Source organism: Pleurodeles waltl, chromosome 7 (assembly GCF_031143425.1).
Source record: "Pleurodeles waltl isolate 20211129_DDA chromosome 7, aPleWal1.hap1.20221129, whole genome shotgun sequence".
Lineage (NCBI taxonomy): Eukaryota > Metazoa > Chordata > Amphibia > Caudata > Salamandridae > Pleurodeles > Pleurodeles waltl.
In genome coordinates this window covers 1373299040-1373313779 of record NC_090446.1, presented here as the reverse complement: position 1 = coordinate 1373313779, position 14740 = coordinate 1373299040, and the positions used below count along the sequence as shown (strand labels likewise).

Genomic DNA, 14740 nt, shown 5'->3' with positions numbered 1-14740 from the left:
AGTCGGATACACTATGTTGCAAACAACACAGGTCATAGTAATGGCAAAAGTACAAAAAAAAAAAAAAAAGCTGCACTAATTTCACAGTCATGCAGCCATTTTAGTTACCATCAATGGATAGGGTTGTTTTGGGGAAGCTGGTTGCAAACGTGTGTCTGATGTCCGCCAATATTCCAAACAGAGATGATGCCTGACTTTTGGAGCACCTCAGTTTTTTACTAAAGTAATTTACGAGTTACTGCATTTCTGCCAATATCGTGGTTAGAGTACACCTTGACATGCTGGTTCCCATGAAATCTAAGCTTCAAATATTAATGTTTTTCTGCTGCAGTCCAAAAATCCCGGACTGCAGCAACAGCAAGTGTTGGAGGAAATGTGTGTACATTTGTAAATATGTGTTTACGCAAAAAAACCTTGGCCATTGCTCTTGAAGGAATTCAGACCTACAACCAGCCAAGATGCCACTTTACATGCACTGTAAAGACAAAATGCATTGCCATGTGTTCTCTAAAAAGACACTTAAGTAAACCAAGCGTAGCAGATTTACACACATATATAAGAAATAAAGTAAAACCTTATGCCATGTAGGGAGAATTCACATACCCCGGAAAGTGAAGGCAGACTCACAAAAGCGAGACAAAAATAGAGGAAAGACTACATGACAACCATGACGATAGTTGCGATTCAACACCAACTTTGTGGAAATGAAAATGTTGATGAAGATCTAAAAAAATAAATGAATACATTTAAAATAGAACCATACATATCACAGCCCACTATGAAGACAAGATTGGGGCAAATGAAGCCAGAAATACACTGTGCCTAGAAGGTGAACAATAATCGAAGATGCCAACTAAGAAAGACGTGGAGCGCAGCAAGAAGAACTAAGAGCTGCTGCAGTGAATGCAGGACACAGAGGCTGAGGATGGTGAATGCGTACAACGATTGGCAAAAAGGAGACTTACTGGCACGTTGACCTTGGGATGCTCATTATGCTTCTTCTTGAGCTCCTCAAAGTGGGCTTCCTCCTGCCGGCGCTTTTCCTCATCAAGGGACTTCAGGTATTCCCTGCGTTCATGCTCTTTCATCATCTCATACCGCTTGAACTCCTCATGTCGTGCTGCATCGTAATTTTCCAGGTCCTTTGTGGCCTGAAAAAATTAAAAACAAGTTCCTTTTCAAAGTGGCCTAAAGGAGGCTATATTAGATTCAGCCCATTTCAATTAAGAAAACCTCACTTTAAATAGGAGATCTGAAATCTGACCAAAGGTCAGCTTGGCACCTAAAGTCTACAAAAGCCTTTTAAAAACAGAAGCCAGTAGAAATCTTTCCTAGACTGCATCTAGCACGCAGAGAAGACACATTTTTTATTATATACTCTGTTTTGGCAATTAAATGCTTTACCCTTAATCATCAAGTGTATCACATTAAAAATGCAATTCTATCATGTTCAGAACCACCTTAGTAAATCCTGGACAAAGCATTCCAACATCTAGTGGCCGTTTGGGAAAAAAACACTTTATTTACACGTGTAAAGTGGTCTTGAGCATCAACTATTTGTGGAGTCAATAGTACTCATGAAGACGCAGCGGAAGCCCACGATATGTCACACTATAAATGGCATCTTCAGTTTGCTTTTTTACCCCCATATAACTGACCTTTGTGCAAGCTTTCTGTAAAAGTTTATCAAAGGTATGCAAGCAGTTTTCTGTAACTAGTGGGGGTGGAGGACATGCTTGTAGCTTGGTGCCAATATACACTAGCCTCAGGATGCAAAACCACTATTACAGACGTTTTCAAGCTTGAACCTAATCTAGATTCACGTGCATGCAGACTGAAAAGAAGTGTTAACCACCCCCTGATACATGAAGAGCAACCAATTTCCCACTACAGCTTCCTGGCGAACTTCAGTAACTTTATATAAAAGGGCCATGTTGCTGGTTAACACGTTTGTTGAATAGAGATTGCCAAGGAAATTAGTCAACTATGCCCATAGAATAGCACCCTCTGATAATAGCTGAACCGGAAGTACTATAGCACTGCCTAGGTTGGCAGAAGACCAAGAGCTATATTGTATGTTTTGTGTAATACTGATGTAGTACATAAAACCTCCTTTCTCATCAAGTGTTTGTAAAAAGGAAAGTAGTGAAGTCTATAGTTTGGTTTAAATTAAACACATGAAGTTAAGAAAAATAAACTGACTGATCTCTTTGAACTAACTTAGGAGAAGCACACTCACAACCATAGTCTTATTTTCTATGTCCGGTTGTAATTCTCTATCAGTTTTTATTTTCCGATTTTGCAAGATCTCAATTTAAGAACTATTTTTCATTGTACTCTTCAGTCCTCTGCACTTCTCCGGACCCTACTGTAACTCGTAAAGTACACTAATGCCTTTTTGAACAGCACCCATGAGGAAGAAATGTAAAAAAAAAATTTAAAAAAATAAACACATACTTCCAATTTGTGCAAGTACACAAACAACCTTATCTTGTGACCCAGTGAAAATGGTTGTCTGGTTAGGCTCACTCTACAAAGTGAGGCTATGCTAATTTAACCAGTGACCTTTACAGTAGCTGCTTGGGTGGCTGATACAACAACTGTGACTGGATTTAAATGGAGGTTGCATCTGCTTCAAAACTTGTGGAATGGTACAGCATGAGAAGTGAGCTTCCTTCATCCCCTCTAGAAAGGCATGCATGGCTGCTGCCCTCAAGAAACAGAGGAGTGTAACCAAGAAGAATCATGTCCATGGATCTCTGGGCTTAAATCGCATTTGTGAGGACAATATTCCTTCCCTAATTCAAGAAAGTAAACTGCAGGAAACAGGCTTGTTCTCTGTGAGAACTGGTTAGAGGATCAAGCAATCACCCAAGACACTGAAGCAGAATTGGTTGCTGGTTCAGGTGAGTAACAGCCCTGCCCAATTTGTGGTCTGCAGTCACTGAAGGGGGCAGCAAACAGCGAGGGTGGACAAGATGGAGAGGAGACCCCATCTGGGCTTAGCTGTACAGGGAATGGGAATGGGGGAAAAGGACAGAGTCTGGCATTGGCTGTCTTTTTAGGACTTAGCTATTGTAAGAAATGAGACATCAAGGAATAATCACAACCTTTCTGCGAGTGAACCTTCAAAATCACTAAAATAACACAAGCTTATCCTCCTGGTAGCTATAACATGGAGAAGACAGGCATAACCTAGGGAAATGTGTAAAGTGGAGTACCAAAAGAGTAATATAGTCAAAAAGCAAAAACAATAAAAATCCCAAAGTACATTAGACAAATTTAGTAAACTTTAACAAAATGGCAAAAATCCAATAAAAGGAACTGAAGAAATGACTTTAAAATTCTTAGGCAGAAACAGCACCATGAAGCACAAAACGCCAATGATAGTCAATAGTTACAGTAGACCAAGATCTAGGTGTAATTTGAGGCTGACCAAGATGAAGCGCTGGTTGAATACACCAACTAGGTTCATCCTGGTCAAAGATTTTACCTTCGGACTAAGGGCTGGATTTAGATGTTGGCAGAGGAAATACTTCCCATAGGATATAATGGGATCATAACATGGCAGACAGGATATTCGTCATGTTTGTCATGGAGTAGTCCCTTCTGGAAAGATCTAAATCAGGCCCTTTGTCTTTTAAGTACCAATACACCACAGGAGTATACCTGCAAAGCCCCCTTGAAAATCAAAGGAGAGGCAAACAGCCAGGTCCAGTTGCCACTGATCAGCTGGGTACTTTCAGGAAAAGATTCTAGCACCTTGTTGTCTCCCTGTAACCACACAGGAGATCAGTCAACTAACACTTGGGGGGGTTCACGTCTTTATCTCGGGTACATGAGGGAGCAGGAAGAGTCGTTCAGGGCCCAGGTCACAGACAGCAGGTCCAGATATCTTTTGATCTTTCACAGGTCCAGAAAGGGTTCTGAAGTTGGGCCCTGTAGTTAGTGTGGTGGAGGGACTACCAGGCACACCCTAACCAATTAAGTAAGAGTGGTCAGAACCAACCTGGTCCACTTTTTCACTAGTTCCTGCATGCCTTACTGCAAACAGGTCCAAAATGCAATGTGTCAGGGCATTTTCTAGCAGTCAAAACATTTACGGCCACACTAAACTTGGGCTCTGAAAGATCGGGGTGTCTATGGTGTGCACTAGAGTAATCTTAGTGCCCTCCCGTATCTAACACTAGTCCAGTTTGGAGCAGGCACTGTGCCCACAAGAAACCCATAGGCAAAAGTCTGGTAGGATAAAAGCAGAGTCCTTCAGAAACCAGTGAGTGGATACACAAGAATAGTCTTGGCAGACTGTTCTCCATGTCAAGTGTGCCTCCAGTGTTATGAGATCCCAGCACACCCGTCAAGCCAGATTTGACACTGGAGTGTATATACACAGATTAAATAAAGAGGTGTCCATGCAATGGAATAAAGATGTATATACATATATACAAATTTTAAATGTAACTTTAACGGCTACAGGCTCCTGGGGAGGAGGGAGGGCGCATGTGAATCTGCAGCGGAACATGCCACGAACAGATATACACTGGGTAAGTGACATTTTCCGTTCGATGGCATGTGTAGCTGCAGATACACATGCTATGCATAGACTACAAAGCAGTAATCCTCCCCTAAGCGGTGGTCAGCCTGTAGGAGTTAAAGTTGTCTGAAATGTTCTTAGTACAGCCTGTTCTACTGTGGCTTGTTGTGTTGCTAACACATCTACACAGTAATGCTTGGTAAATGTATGAGGTGTCGACCAAGTGGCTGCTTTACAAATTTCAGTCAATGGTATGTTTCCTAGAAATGCCATTGTCGCTCCTTTTTTCCTAGTGGAGTGCGCCTTCGGTGTAATTCGCAGTTGTCTTTTAGCCTTTAGGTAACAAGTTTGTATACGTTTCACTATCCACCTGGCTATGCCTTGTTTTGATATAGGATTACCAGTATGGGGTTTTTAGAATGCGAACAATTGTTTAGTTTTACGAAAAGATTTTGTTCTGTTAATGTAATACATCAGAGCTCTTTTAATATCTTATGTATGTAGTGCTCTTTCTGCCACGGAGACTGGCTGTGGGAAGAAGACTGGAAGTTCCACTGTTTGGTTTAAATGAAACGGTGAGATAACTTTAGGTAGAAATTTAGGGTTTGTGCGGAGTACAACCTTATGTTTGTGTACTTGTATAAAGGGTTCTTCAATAGTGAAAGCTTGTATTTCACTAACTCTTCGTAATGAAGTGATTGCCATTAGAAATGCTACTTTCCAAGTTAGGAATTGAATCTGACAAGAGTGCATGGGTTCAAATGGTGGCCCCATGAGTCGTGCAAGTACAATGTTAAGGTTCCATGATGGTACTGGTGGCGTTCTTGGAGGCATGATTCGTTTTAGACCCTCCATGAAAGCTTTAATGACTGGTACCCTAAATAGAGATTTGGTTTGTTTATTCTGCAAATAACCAGAAATTGCTGTGAGATGTATTTTGATGGATGAAAAAGCTAAATTTGCTTTTTGTAGGTGGAGTAAATAACTCATGATGTCCTGTATGGACGCATCTAACGGTGTTATGTGTTTTGCTTGACAGTAGAAAACAAATATTTTCCATTTGTTTGTATTACACTGCCTGATAGTAGGTTTTCTTGCCTGTTTAATGACTTCCATACACTCTAGTGGAAGATTTAGATACACAAACTCTAAGATTTCAGGAGCCAGATTGCCAGATTGAGCATCGCTGGATTGGGGTGTCTGATCTGCTGTTTGCTCTGTGTCAGCAGGTCTGGTCTGTTTGGGAGTTTGATGTGTGGTACTATTGACAAGTCTAGCAGTGTGGTGTACCATGGCTGGCGTGCCCACGTTGGTGCTAGAAGTATGAGTTTGTTTTGATGCAGTTTGTTGACCAAAAATGGAATGAGCGGGAGAGGGGGAAAAGCGTAAGTAAATATCCCTGACCAGTTGATCCATAGAGCATTGCCCTTGGACTGAGGGTGTGTGTACCTGGATGCAAGGTTTTGGCATTTTGCGTTTTGGTTGGTGGCGAACAGATCTATGTTTGGTGTCCCCCACTGACGAAATTATTTGTGAAGTATCTGGGGGGTGAATTTCCCACTCGTGAGTTTGTTGGTGATCTCGACTGAGCTCATCTGCTAACTGATTGTGAATCCCTGGAATGTATTGAGCTACCAGGTGAATGTTGTTGTGAGTTGCCAAATGTTTTGTGCTATAAGGCAAAGTTGTGATGAGTGGGTTCCTCCTTGTTTGTTTAAGTAGTACATTGTTGTCATATTGTCTGTTCCAACCAGAACGTGTTTGTGAGCAAGGAGAGGGTGAAAGGCTCTTAGTGCTAGGGAGACTGCTAGCAGTTCTAAGTGATTTATGTGAAGCAGCTTCGGTTTGTTGTCCCATTGTCCCTGAATATTGTGATTGTTGATGTGTGCTCCCCATCCAATCATTCACACATCTGTTGTGAGAATGGCATGAGGCACAGGGGCTTGAAATGGCCGCCCTTTGTCTTCCACCACCACCACTGAAGCGAAATGTGTGTTTGGCAGTCTATCAACACTAGATCTTGGAGATTACCCTGTGCCTGTGACCATTGTTTTGCGAGGCACTGTTGTAAGGGTCTCATGTGTACTCTTGCGTTTGGAACAACAGCAATGCATGATGCCATCATACCTAGCAGTTTCATGACAAAACGGACAGTGTAGTGTTGATTTGGCTGAATTTTTGGCAATATGGTGTGGAACGATTGCACTCTTTGTGGGCTTAGACTTGCAAGCGCCTTTTGAGTGTTCAGTGTAGCTCCTAAGTACTGCTGAATTTGCGATGGTTGCAGGTGTGATTTTTGGTAATTTATTGAGAACCCTAGTGTGTGTAGGGTATCTATTACATAACGTGTGTGATGTTGACACTGTTTTTGAGTGTTGGCTCTTATTAGCCAATCGTCGAGATATGGGAATGCATGCATATGTTGTCTCCTTATGTATGCCGCTACTACAGCAGGGCATTTTGTAAAGACTCTGGGGGCTCGTTATCCCGAAAGGTAATACCTTGAATTGGTAATGTTTCCCCTGTATAACAAACCTGAGGTATTTTCTGTGTGCTGGATGGATGGGTATGTGAAAATACGCATCTTTTAGATCCAGTGTTGAAATCAATTCTCCCTGTTGTAGCAATGGGACTACATCTTGTAGTGTCACCATGTGAAACTGTTCTGATCGTATGTAGAGGTTGAGTCCTGAGATCTAATATTGGCCTTAATGTTTTGTCTTTCTTGGGAATAAGGACATACAGAGAGTAAACCCCTGTTCCTTTTTGATGATGTGGCACTAGTTCTCTGGCTTGTTTGAGTAATAGCGTCTGCACTTCTGTTTGTAACATTGCAAGATGTTGAAAGTGTGTGTGCTTTTGGGGGAATGTCCGGAGGAAATTGTGTGAACTCTGTAAGTAACCATGTTAGATAATGGATAGTACCCATGTGTGTTGTGATGTCAGACCACTGGTCGTGGAACATTTTCAGTCTTCCTCCCACAGGGGAAGTGTGTTGAGGGAAGGTGATGACAAAGTCACTGTTTATTGTTAGTGGCTTGTTTTGAGGATTGGAATTTTCCTCTAGATTTGGGAAATTGTCCTCTGTAGGATCCCCGAAATCCCCCTCTTTGGTATTGTGTCTGGTATGAGGGCTTGGATTGTGAGGTGGATGGCTCGGAGGGCTGTGGCCTGAAGCCTCCCCTATATTGAGGTTTCAGAATTGTGCCTCTGTATTGGGATGAGTTAAGTGCTCCCATCGCTTTAGCAGTGTCGGCATCTTTTTACATTTTATCTATGGCTGTGTCCACCTGTGTGCCAAATAATTGCTGATGATTAAAAGGCATGTGGAGGACAGCCGGTTGGATTTCAGGTTTAAAACCGGATGATCTGAGCCATGCATGCCGCCTAATGGAGACAGCCGTATTTATAGTCCTTGCAGCTGTATCAGCCAAGTCTAGCACCAATCTTATTTGGTTGTTTGTAATCGCCTGTCCCTCCTCTACTACCTGCTGAGCTCTCTTTGGGTGTTCCTTGGGGAGATACTGAATAATGTCCTTCATCTCATCCCAATGAGCCCTATCGTATCTAGCGAGGAGGGCCTGCGAATTAGCTATGCGCCACTGATTGGCTGCTTGTGACGCCATCCTTTTCCCTACAGCATAAATTTTTTTACTTTCCTTATCTGGAGGGGGTGCATCTCCAGAGGACTGCGAGTTAGCTCTTTTCCTCGCTGCGCTGACCACTACTGAATCGGGGGGCAGCTGTTGTGCGATATACACCGGGTCTGCGGGTGGTGGTTTGTATTTTTTTTTTTCTACCCTTGGGGTTATAGCCCTTTCTTTAATCGGCTCCTGGAATATCTGCTGGGCATGTTTGAGCATACCGGGGAGCATGGGTAAGCTTTGGTATGTGGCGTGGGTTGAGGACAATGCATTGAACAAAAAGACATCCTCTAGAGGTTCTGTGTGCATGCTTATGTTGTGGAAAGCTGCTGCCCTAGCTAAAACCTGTGTATACGAGGTGCTATCCTCAGGTGGAGAGGGCTTAGATGGGTAGCACTCTGGGCTGTTGTCTGATACCGGGTCATCGTATAGATCCCATGGATTTGTGTCCTGATGTGACTGCATAGTGTGTGTTGGAGACTGTGCAGTGGATGGAGAGTGAGGAGGAGACTGCTGAGGAGAAAACTGGCGAGGCTGAGATTTCTCTCTTGGCACTTTAGCCGTTGGCTGATCAATGTCCAAACGTCCATGGAAGGCCAGTTTTCTTTTTTTCCTGAGAGGAGGTGCTGTGAGAATCTTGCCAGTGTCCTTGTGGATCTGTATCCTGGCTTGTTTGTCATCGAAATCCTCCATTTGTTGTAGCTCTTCCTCAAATATATGGCTTTCTTTTAACTGTTTCGAAAGTCCATGCTCCTCTGTATAGGAATGCTTTTTTGGCTCAGAAGCCGTTTTTTTTGGCACCGAAGGGCCTGGAGTAGTTGTTGGCCTTGGTTCCGAATGGGACTTTCGGGGTCTCGACTCGATAGGTCGGTGCGTGTGCTTTCGGACCCTGTGTCTCGGCTCGAATCCGAAGACTTGGTAACGGGCGTGGCCTTTTTCGGTGCCGAAGGTGTCACTTGGTCACCGGTCGATTTTTTACGGGTGGAGCCATGGCCTTCCGGCAGTAGCGTCCTCGAGGCCGTATGTTTGGTCTTGGTCTGGGTCGGGGCAAGCGTACTCACATGCTGGCCCGCTGACAGTAGTCGGTCGGCGTCAGACTCTTCGGAGTCGGATCCCTGAACGGAGATGGTGGTGTGAACCATCTCCTCCTCTTCCGCGTTGAGGCGTTCGGTGCTTCTAGATGCCATCTGCAATCTTCTCGCTCTTCGGTCTCGTAAGGATGTTTTGGAACGGAACGATCTACAGGCTTCACAAGTATCCTCTCGATGATCTGGAGACAAACACAGATTACAAACCAGATGTTAATCTGTGTAGGGATACTTGGCGTGGCAGAGGGCAGAATCTGAACGGGGTCTGGTCCATGAGGCTTCGACGATACCTGCGGTCGGGCCGACCAGGCCCAAGTTGGGCGTGGGTGCCCCGAAGGGCAACCGAAGAAGTGTGTCCGCCGGTACAGAGGTGTTGATGCTAGATTGTGCGTGATCAAGAACAATACCGACGATTTTCGATGGATTATAGTTTTTTTCCGACTCAAACAACAGAGTGAAGAGGAGCACGTCCGAACTCGATGGCGGAGAGAAAAGAATCTAAGATGGAGTCGAAGCCCATGCGCAATGGAGCCGAAAAGGAGGAGTCATTCGGTCCCATGACTCGAAAAGACTTCTTAGAAGAAAAACAACTTGTAACACTCCAAGCCCAACACTGGATGGAAGGACCTGTGCATAGCATGTGTATCTGCAGCTACACATGCCATTGAACATATATATCTATATATATTATTTAAATGTATCCGTTTCTCAAACTCAATTCCTCAAGTATGCCACTGCCTGCTCTCACTACCATCACGTGTGTCACACACAAACGTACACATATTCTGATGCGCGTGGAGTGACACGACATCCATTTACACATTGCCGGGCAAGTGTGAGCAGGCATTTTGATGAATGCATTCACATGTCTTTTCAAACTAGACAAAAGCTTGACTATTCAATGTCGAGACCTACTGGCTTTGCCAATGCTTGCTTCAAACTAAAAGACTAGATAAGCAGTTTGTGGTGTGCAAAAGCATCTTAAAAAGAGCGTTAAAAGTGAAACATTATACAATTTCAGTGTGGATTACCTTTCTGTACATGCTCCCTACAATGCCAACCCCATGGTGAAGAACTAAAATGAAGAAGGCAAGACAAACTTTTCTGCACATAGAATAGGATCAAACGTGCAGTGACCACCAAGTAATTTGGAAATCCAGTTAGATGCAAAGCCCAGAGTTTGAAATCCCACTGGCGGTCACTGCTGGTGGTGTTAAGTGTTGTCCATACAAATTCCCAAGGCTAGCATTAGCAAAAGGGGAAGCACATGAATCAATGTCATGTTAATTTTGAGAAATCACGTTTTGAGGGGTCAAGTGCTAAATGCAGTTAGTCACAAGGGAATGCTGAATATGAAAGAGAACGCATTGCCAAGATTCAGACAAGTATTAGGTCTCGGGTACTGGCTTTGGTAATGCATTTTTCATTGCCATTAACCGCAAAAGAAGCCACAATGCATCACAGTGCATGCATCATGACGCATGGAGGTGGATGCATCGCCGGCCATTTTGGAATAGTTTTCTCTTAAAGAAAATCCATCCCAAGATGGTCAACGATGCGTACACATGCATCATGATGCTTGCATGTGCCTGCATTGTGATGTGTGAGCGTGCACTGTTGACTATCTACTGGTGGTCATTTTGGAAGTTTTAAATTTACTAACAGTGGGTGGCCATTTTAGAAAAGAAAATTACAAGGAAAAAAAAAAAGTGCATAGGCAGCACAAAAAAGGAAGCAAGTGCCCCGGTAGCACTTTGCAGCTGCTAGGGCCTTATAAACTTAACAAATATATATACTTTTATATTGAGAAGGGGCGCTGAAAAAGGAGCAATTGGAAGGGGGCATGGGGTAGGAAGGAGCAAACAGCATTCAAGAGTCTCAAATCTGAAGTACACTTCTTTTGGCATAGAAGTAGCCAACTCACATCCATCTCTCAAGTCCAACAGCACTAATATGGTAATAACTCCTGGCACTTTGAGGGGGTTCTTATACTCCAAATGTCTATTGGTGTGGGAAAATATAGACTTTTATACCGGTCATAAGAACAGCCTTTAGTAGGCCCTCAATCTGGTTTGGCTGCTGTTCATAATCTTCTGAATTAGAAGCCTGGACAGACACATTTTTCTAAATCCATGCTTGCTCCTATGGAACCAAAGAACAAATCTTGTGATTCCCCCAGCTCCAAAAGCCAACAGTCACTGAAACCTAGACCAAACACTGTCACATAGAACCAGGTGCATTTTGTTAGGTCTAGCCTGCAAAAGCGCATGCATTGCATGTTCGCTCACTTATGAGAGATACTGTATCAAACAAGGTGCTTGCAGCTCGGCCATTGCTCAACATTCATTGGCTTCATGCCCATGCTTATTTGCTGCCTTCTAATTGACCAACAAGGTCTGGCTTCACTTCCTATTCTTTTGGCTGGAGCCTGGGCCAAGTACCGATTGCTTCAGCTTGATTGCTGCCCTTCCACTGATCGTTTGGTGACCGAGGTCCTACTTTTATTTTTTATTCTTCTCTGTCATCCTTGTAGAAACTCTTGTAGCTATGTTTTACTATGCCGCATTGTAGGAGAGTACCCTCTTTCTTGGCATAGTTAAACACACTGACAACAGGCAGAAAATGGGGGTGACTGTTTAATGGGATCCTGCTAACCAGGAACCCGGTGATTATGCGCTCTCCCTTCTAGCTTGGTAACTTGTACCATTTTCACCCTGCATTTGGCATACTGGTGCCCCCATGTAAGTCTCTAGTATATGGTACACAAGTACCCAGGGCATTGGTGTACCAGGGGAGCCCATGCAAAGTGTTCTGCAGGCCTGCCATTGCAACCTGCATGAAAGGGTGCATGCACCCTTTTTCTCAATAGGTCACTGCACCAGTTCACTGTAAGCCCCCCCTATGGCAGGCCCTCCTAGCCCAGAGGGCAGGGTGCAAGTACCTGTGTGTGAGGGCACCCCTGAACTAGCAGAGGTGCCACACGACCTCCAGTGCCATTCTCATGGACTTCATGAGTGCGGGGATGCCATTTTATGTGTGTACTGGACATAGGTCACTACCTATGTCCAGCTACATAATGGTAACTCCAAACCTAGGCATGTTTAGTATCAAACATGTCAGAATCATACCCAAATACTGTTGCCAGTATTAGAAGTATGATTCCATGCACTCTGGGGGCTCCTTAGAGGATCCCCAGCATTGCTCCTACCAGCCTTTAAAGTTTTCCAGGCAGTCCAAGCTGCTGCCTCCCTCAGAGAGGTTTTCTGGCCTCCTGCTGCTTGAACAGCTCAAGCCCAGGAAGGCACTAAGGGGGTTATTACAACTTTGGAGGAGGTGTTAATCCGTCCCAAATGTGACGGATATACCACCAACCGTATTACGAGTTCCATAGGATATAATGGACTCGTAATACGGCTGGTGGTATATCCCTCACTTTACCGTCACTTTTGGGACGGATTAACACCTCCTCCAAAGTTGTAATAACCCCCTAAATGCCAACGATGACCGGCTGCGTGGATCTCCCCTCATCCCGAGCTGCGTAAATCCTGCATTATGGGTGGTGGTCCGGAGTAGTCCTCTTGGTCCTCTCTGCCAGATGTCCAACTTTGGTGGAGGTAAGCCCATGCCTTCCCATACAGGATAGTACCCCATGCATCACGTCTCTTGCAGCTACCAAGGCTTGTTTGCATCTCCTCCAAGAGGTCTTCAGGGTTCATGTAGCCACAGCCCTCCTTCCTGCGATGCACAGCCCTCTGCGTGATTCTCCTGCAGCGTGGGCTCCTCTGTGACTCCTGGTTCCTCATCCAGTGGGTCACCTGTGGGGACTGCCTCTTCTTCTTCAGACTCTCTGCCTTTCTGAGGGTCTCCCTAGGGCTCCCCACGTGGGTGGAGTCCTCCTGGACTTTGCTGGTCCCCGGCAGCTCCACTTTTGCTTCACCGCTACTTCTGCATTTGCCAAGGCTTGTTGGTGGCTTTTCTATGCCACTGATGTACTGCAATCTTCCATCCGGCGTGTGACGTCGACTGCATCCTCCAGGAACTCTTCACCTGCTCCAGTGCTGCATTCCTGACTGTATGTCTCACAGTCGACCAACTCCTGCATCCACAGCTGGGTGGGTAGTAGCTCCTACACCTCCTGGACTCTTATGTGACTTCTGGACTTGGTCGCCTTCTTCCACCGGTCTTCCTCTTCGGGAAACAATCAATGGTTTCTCGCAGTCTTGTCTGGGTGTTGCATTTTCTCCTTTTTGGGTGGTTTGGGGAAAAACTAGTAATTTTCTCCTTTCCTCCTGGTCGCTACGGGGCACTGTGGTACTTATCTTTGGGGTTTCCTAGTACCCCCAGCTCCCCTCTACACATTCCACTTACCTAGGTGGGGGTCCTGTGCTCGAATTCCATTTTTTAAGTATATGGTTTGGGCTGCCCCCTAGTGTCACTACTGCATTTGCACGGTTTTCTATCACTTTCTATGCCTACTGCTGATAACTAGTGTATATATTTAGTGTGTTACTTACCTTCTGTTGGAGGGTTGCCTCTCCAGTACTTTTTGGTATTGTGAAACTAAAATAAAGTACCTTTATTTTAGTAACACTGAGTGTTTTCTTTCATGTGTGTAAGTGCTGTGTGACTAGAGTGGTATTCCATGAGCTTTGCATGTCTCCCAGATAAGCCTTGGCTGCTCATCCACAGCTACCCTCTAGAAAGCCTGGCTTCTAGACACTGCCTACACTACACTAATAGGGGATACCTGGAACTGGTATAAGGTGTAAGTACCTTAGGTACCCACCACACACCAGGCCAGCTTCCTACACAGACGCACATCACAGAAGCCTTTTTCTCCTTTGAAATGGATGCGTATTGTGACAACAGTAGTTATCAGCTTTTTTAGTGGCAATATCTGCTTCCAAATCTATTTTAACTAAGACACGGGCGCAGTTGCTTTTTTAAATCTGATAGGACATTTCTGCCAAATGTATATATATATATATTTTTTTTTTTTAAACACATGGTGAGATTGACTGATTTGCTCAGAATCATAAGGGTGTTGTGCCGAGTGCAAACAAGCATTGGCAAAGCTGATAGGTTTCGCCTTTGAGAATAATGACTCTACCACTGCCTTTTGTTCATCCTGTACAGCATGGGTACTGCACTTTGGCAATGATTTGTAGCCATGCTCTAATGTAGCATCGCTGCTGTGTAGCATGGATAAAAATAATAATAAAAAAAAGAACTAACACATCCAGTGTTAATGCACATCTTTTAAAAGAAGCGCATTATCCCTGGCTTGGTCATACCGCCTCTTACAATTAGTTTTAGCTACACTGCAAACCATCTGCTGCTGTCAGGATGGCTGCAAAACACTGCCAAAACCAATCCCTCTGATAGGTGAGACCTATTGACTTTGACAACGCGTCTTCCTGTTTATAATCTTAGGTAGGAAGAGAGCATTAACCTTAAACTGGCAAGTATTGTGA

At 44.3% G+C, this 14740-nt stretch overlaps 1 protein-coding gene across 3 annotated transcripts in view; it reads right to left on the bottom strand.

The window, feature by feature from the left end:
• NUCB1 (nucleobindin 1) overlaps window positions 1–14740 on the bottom strand; it is a 107979-nt gene that overhangs the window by 68900 nt on the left and 24339 nt on the right. For all 3 annotated transcript variants that reach the window (XM_069200841.1, XM_069200840.1, XM_069200842.1), the window contains exon 6: window positions 966–1151. In XM_069200841.1, the coding sequence (XP_069056942.1) occupies window positions 966–1151 (186 nt within the window). The remainder of the gene's footprint in view (window positions 1–965; window positions 1152–14740) is intronic.